Below are 6,000 nucleotides of genomic sequence, written 5' to 3'. Positions count from 1 at the left end.
ATTTTTGGGAAAGGATATAAAAAATGAAATGTCAGAGCTATAATGTCAGGACTGTTTGAAATGTCAAGTGCTTATTGTTGCACAGCCTGGCTGTCTGCTGTTCTGATCAAACCTCCAACTGGCATAATAATTACAGATGATGCATCGCATTTTCATGCACAATTGGACCCAGATTTATAACAAATCAGATGCAAACATTCTCATTGCCCAGCCGGAAATTTTCTCCTTTTACTACATAGTTTAAAACTTTTCCTTCGGAGCAGGACATTACTACTGATTCAAGACAGCGTTCGGAGTTAGGGAGGAGAAAAGGGGCAGAAAAAAAAAAAGTTTCTCAACAGACCAGAACGCAGTCACTTATAATATACAGATGTGACAAGAGCCATGAGGCAGCAAACGCATGTGCCAAATGCACGTTTAATCTAAGAATGCTAAACTGTGGAGGCACTGCCCAGATAATCCAGTTCTATTTCAAGATGCAGACCAATTTAGGTGGGCAAGAAAACATACATGCGAGCTCTATTTTGAACTGATAGCTATGGAGGCAATCCTTCAGTTTAATCACCCCATTCTAATCTGCGGAGAGAGGACTAATATATAAACAGAAGCAACATTGCTTCTGTCTAGGATCTTTATGACAGTCTCTGTGGGACTTAAGTGGGTTATTCATAAGTGGATACCAATGATAATAAAAACCTGAAATCAATAGCATGTATGTACAGAAAATCACATTTCTTCTCCACTGAAAGTTTTGTATCCACTGAAAGCTGGCTAAGGCGTTCCCATAGCCACTTCATTTTCACCTTCCCTAGACAAGCCTTGTCAGATGGTTTGGAAGAAGCCTCTCTCCTGTGTCTGTCAGGCTGCTTCCCATCACAGATTACTTTCAGTACATTGGAAAGGTCGAAACTCTTGGAAACAACCTCCAGAAGATGCTGTTCTTTTTCCATGCCATTAATAAATTCTTCTAAAGTCAATTCTCCCAGAAAATAGAAGAACAATTAGCAAGAGCCTTTGTCTAATACCACTCACTAGCATATGCAATATATTCACTGGCATTTTTATTGATATTCTTCTTTTTATATCCTTTCATCTCAACCAGACTCTTAATTCCTTGAATATCCTTATATAGAAAAGCATTCAATGGTAGGGTTGTTAGGTGAAAATACAGGTGACGAATAAAATCTCTTTTCATTTTGAGTTGAGAACATCAGGTAATGTACCTGTGTTCACATATACATTTACATCTCTACACGATATTGATTATTTGACCTTTAATCTTGAAGCTATGACCAAGTCATAGGAACATGAAAATTGCAGACTTCTAAGATCAGAAGGAAATGACTGTTTGCAAGGCTGTTTTCAATATTCTTCTCCCTGAGGAAATAATTTCAAGGACCATCCAAAGCTGTGCAGAAGGACATTTATTCATTCCCTAGTTCTCCTCTCCTTTTCTGATTTTTCGATTTCTCATTGTATCACCTTGACTTAAGCCTTAGGTCTATGCTGACCAGCCCAGTGCTATAAAACTATCGCCTTATACCCATGGGCACCTGCTGCCCTGTTTCCCACTACCCTCATCCTACAAGACAACTTTTCAACATTTGGGGGTTGGGGATGAGGGGTTCTCGATTTAAATCATTTGGATTGTAATTACAGGCATATTCAAGTTGAAAGGTACAGATGAATTTTCTGATCTTAAGGAGATTGTACTTAATAGGGTTTGTGGCTTGGTGGGAGGTCAACCAAGGACAAGCGAAGTACACTGAGTCACTAACTAGGGAACATGCCCCTGAGGCAGAAAGTCAGCAGGAAGTGAAAGCAAGTGTTTGTTATACTGTCCCTGTACTTTTTAACGGATAAAGACAAATATCTAAACACCACAATAGTGGCTCAAATATAAAGCATAAATCATCACATTCTCATAAGATACTTTCCTTTTGGTTTCCATGGCAAAATACTAATATATATTGTTTTTTGTCTTTTTTTTTTTACAGAGAAATCTAATCTTTGTTCCTTATGTTTTCCTTATGCCAAAGAAGTCTGTGCAAAACCCCGGTAACAGCAGGTAGGATTAGACTTCCCTATGTATCCCAGGGAAAGTCAGGCAGATGATAGCTAACAGAAGACTAACCATCCTTTGCGAAGGGAAAACACACTGCTAAGTTCACAACCCAAAAGATTTTTCAAACTTCTAGGGACTCAGCATGACCAACAGGGAAGTGGGAGTGGAGATAGGGGAGCTGAAATCTGTTTTGACTACTTACCTTATAATAACACTTTCTCCATTCTCACTGCTGGCAAGGAAAGAAGCTGTATCGGAAGGTGTTGGGAGATAGTTGCCCGTGTTGAAAAGCAATGCAGGTTACTGATGTGGAAAAGAGAAGAAAGAAAATGCTTTTTGGGGAATTTTTTTAATTGCAATATAATTGACATAACATATTAGTTTAAGAGATGCAACATAATAATTCGATATGTATATATTGTAAAATGATTACCACCGTAAGTTTAGTCAATATCCATCGCCTCACATAGTTACAAATACTTTTCTTGTGATGACAACTTTTAAGATTTCCTCTTTTAACAACTTAAGAGGTGGAATTTTTCACTGATGTTTCATCACGTTTTTCAAAATACCCATGAACTCTGCATATTTGCTTTTTCCACGTTATCACTTACCAAAAAATAATTTCTCTTTTCCAAATTAAGCCAACCTCTACCTATAGCAACATACGATGCTTACTATTTCTAAATACTTATTTTGAAGTTTTCCTCGCTCTTTTCCTTCTAAGTCTTAGCATTCATTCATTCATTCTCCGAACATTTATCAAGCCCTGACTACAACTGCCATTTCCTTCACTACACGGCCCCACCAGCACAGCCAACCAGGGTTGTGAATGTGGAAGGTGCTCAGGAAACCTAGGCTGACAAATTGCTTTCCTTCTTCTGATATTCTTACACATTGCTTCCTAATCCTTTTCAGTTTGCCTGTGGATTTATGCCCAGACAAGTTAGAAGGTTGGTTTCTGGGTCTCCCTAGAAAGGATTGCCTGTGCAGATCCAGAAGCTTCCCATCAAAAGATCGACCAGCCAAGAGCTGAAGCTGCTGAGAGATGATTGAGCTGGAGATCATGGGACTCAGAAGGAGCTAAAATGATGTCTGAGTTTTCATTATTTTTTTTTCTATTTAAAAACACATATCAATCTCTGTAAGGCATAATTCAGAAATTGCACAGGTTTTATATGTTGAAATATACATATGCACATAATTCATATCCATGTTATTCAGGGCTGTTTGTTGTCTTGGTGAACACATCCGCTACTCCTGGGGACTCTGAAGTTCAGTGTTATGGATGCTTTTCCATGACTCACTACCAAGTTCAGCAGTTTTATTGGTGATAGGACATCTACTCAAATATTGTCTTTAGCCTTGTTTTTGCAATCTGGTTATTTTGTTGATATTTATGGATCATGTATTTCTTCCCATTAATATCTTAAATGTTTTTATAACATTACCAGAAAATTGCCTCTTCCCTCCAAAAAGTCAAAATTTACTATACACGCTCACATTAGCATTTCTTGCTCTAAAGAAGTCAACTTAGTTAGAAAGGAAGCCAACCTATGTCAAGGAATTGTTTTTCAATTCTTTCAAATAAGAACTTCGTGAAAATTTGTGCTGGGGCTGGGAAATTAGCAAAGGTGGGACTGGAGTGTCTCAGGAGATGAGAATGACCAGATTTTCAAGGGAGGATGCAGGATTTTAAATGACAAGTTCTGTATTCATTAGCAAGGTGGCACTAGAGGCATTTAGCAGCATTTTATAGCAGAGTGTTAAAAGCTGCAGTTTTTTCTCTTTTATAAGGAAACTTGATTTCCTATTATCTCCTGGTAGTTCCCAGTTTCCCAGTTTGATTCCATGGTGTTCCAGTCTAAAACACTGGTCTTTCTGGTTAGTTGCTTAGTAAAAGGTCTCCCATTATGTTCTGTCCCTGTTTTCTTTTACTCCAAATATCTGCTCAATAACCTTTCATTTCCTTTCTTTTCACTTTCATGGTTTATTATTACGAGCCACTTAAGTCTCCTTTGTCCCTGGGCTATTTGGCGCTTTGTTGTCTGGACACTTTCTGCTCTTGAGGTTGTGAACAGTATCTATAAATCTTCCTAAATCATGTCAAGAACAGCCCCTAAGCGGTGCATGGTAGCATGCCGATTGCTATACTTCCAAGTAAAGTCTGCAGAACTTCATGCTTGATCATGTATCCTGACTTGTCTTGAGGTCCCTTCTGTTTTCATTCTTCAATAATATTGAATGTTGAGCTTCAATTTTCTGTCCTTGTGATTCTCTTCAAGACCTCCTTCCTGGATGCTTTTGTTCATAAAATAAAAATAAAAACTAACTTGTTGAATTATAGCAATGATGCATGCTCATGGTAAAAAAAAAAAAAACAAAAAACAACTAACCCTACAGAAACGTGTAATGAAAAGAAAGAATCCCCCTTTAACCTCTCTCTGGCCCCCCAGTGCTACTTTCCACTGGTAATTAACTTCTGCTAAGCGATCTGTGTTTATATTTTGACATTTGCACTGCATTTTCAAATATATGTTAATTTCCAAACTTGTCTCCTAGAGGCCTTTCTTCCTACAGATAGCATTGCATATTGCTCTTGTTTCTTCTTTATTTCTTCATTTGCTTTTCATATGACATCTTATCAGACACTCATTCATTTTACAACTATTTATGGAGCACCTATTATGTGCCAGAAAGTGTGAGAGCACAGGAAATACCAAAGTACGTAAAACAGAATAGCTCTTGCCCTCATGGAGCTTATGGCTCTTCATCGTTTTATTATCTTAGCATTAACCCTATACCTCGCTTTTGATTAATCTTCTAACTTTGATTTGCTAATGACCATGATGATTATGTCTAGAATTCTATATAGCTATTGTGTATTTTTCTGTTCCAACAGATTTGATGTTGGTCATTCTTTTGCAAACAATTGGCATTCAAATTGGGATTATCATATATGTTCCTGAAGTTGTTTTGGTTGTATCTGGGTGTGCTGGGGATCTTTGGTTTCAATATTCATTGGATCACCAGATACCAATGGTGTGCTTGCTGCTTTTTATTTTGAGAAATCAAAAAAGATATATGTTGGCACATAGTCAATGCTATTCTGGTACACCTAATCAAACATCTCCATTTCTCCCAACACTGATGTTTCGATAACAATGATAACAACAGAAATCTTATTTGAGGTATATACACTTAGGCTTGTACGACTGCAAGTATTCTCTGTGATGCTCACTTTCCCTTTACATGTGAGTGAAGCACTTTATTCTCCTCTGTCAAATACTGGCAAAGTCCTTTTACACTTCTGCAAATATCAGCCCTCTACATCTTCATTACTTTCTCTTCCTTGTCCTCTGGTGCACTGAGCTGTCTCTGTGTTCAACAGAACAATTTGAGCTTCTTTTTCCTTGATACATGGAATGACCCAGCTGTCCCTTGACGAGATAATACAACAGTCTCCAATAATTTCCATGTAAAAGCAAGTTCTATCAGTTTTAATTCCGTATATGCATTTGCCAAGAAACAGTGGTTCATTGTTACTCCAGAGTGCAACTAGTTTATTTGATATCTTCATTTTATAAAAGCCAATATTTTTTCCTAAAATATAAGTTTTTATATCAGAGGAAATGCTTTGTCCGATTAGATCTGTAAACTGTCCAGAAATCATAATGTATCCTCTTCCTTCTGAGATACTCTTACAGGCCAAAGATCCTAGTTCCCTAATTGCAGGTAACCTCAGTTGCCTGAGCCCAACACGTTCTCTCTTTCAGACTCGCATCCTTTTTCAACTCAGCTCTTTCTATTTCTAGGCCCCTTCCAACTACATTCCCCATTTTATTCGTTCCTTATACTTTGTTCTTGAGGAACCTGCACAGATAGGAAACAAAAAGTCCTGCACAATTTTGTTTTCTGGAACATGTTTTCCGACT

The 6,000-nt window shown here is 37.7% G+C and overlaps 1 protein-coding gene across 1 annotated transcript in view; it reads right to left on the bottom strand.

The window, feature by feature from the left end:
- Positions 1–873: 873 nt before the first annotated feature.
- Positions 874–6,000, bottom strand: part of GUCA1C (guanylate cyclase activator 1C) — a 31,277-nt gene continuing 26,150 nt past the window's right edge. The window contains 1 exon segment of the mRNA XM_059919992.1: positions 874–979. Coding sequence (XP_059775975.1) covers positions 874–979 — 106 coding nt within the window.

This window comes from Balaenoptera ricei, chromosome 4, assembly GCF_028023285.1.
Source record: "Balaenoptera ricei isolate mBalRic1 chromosome 4, mBalRic1.hap2, whole genome shotgun sequence".
Lineage (NCBI taxonomy): Eukaryota > Metazoa > Chordata > Mammalia > Artiodactyla > Balaenopteridae > Balaenoptera > Balaenoptera ricei.
This window is presented reverse-complemented; position numbering and strand designations above follow the sequence as displayed.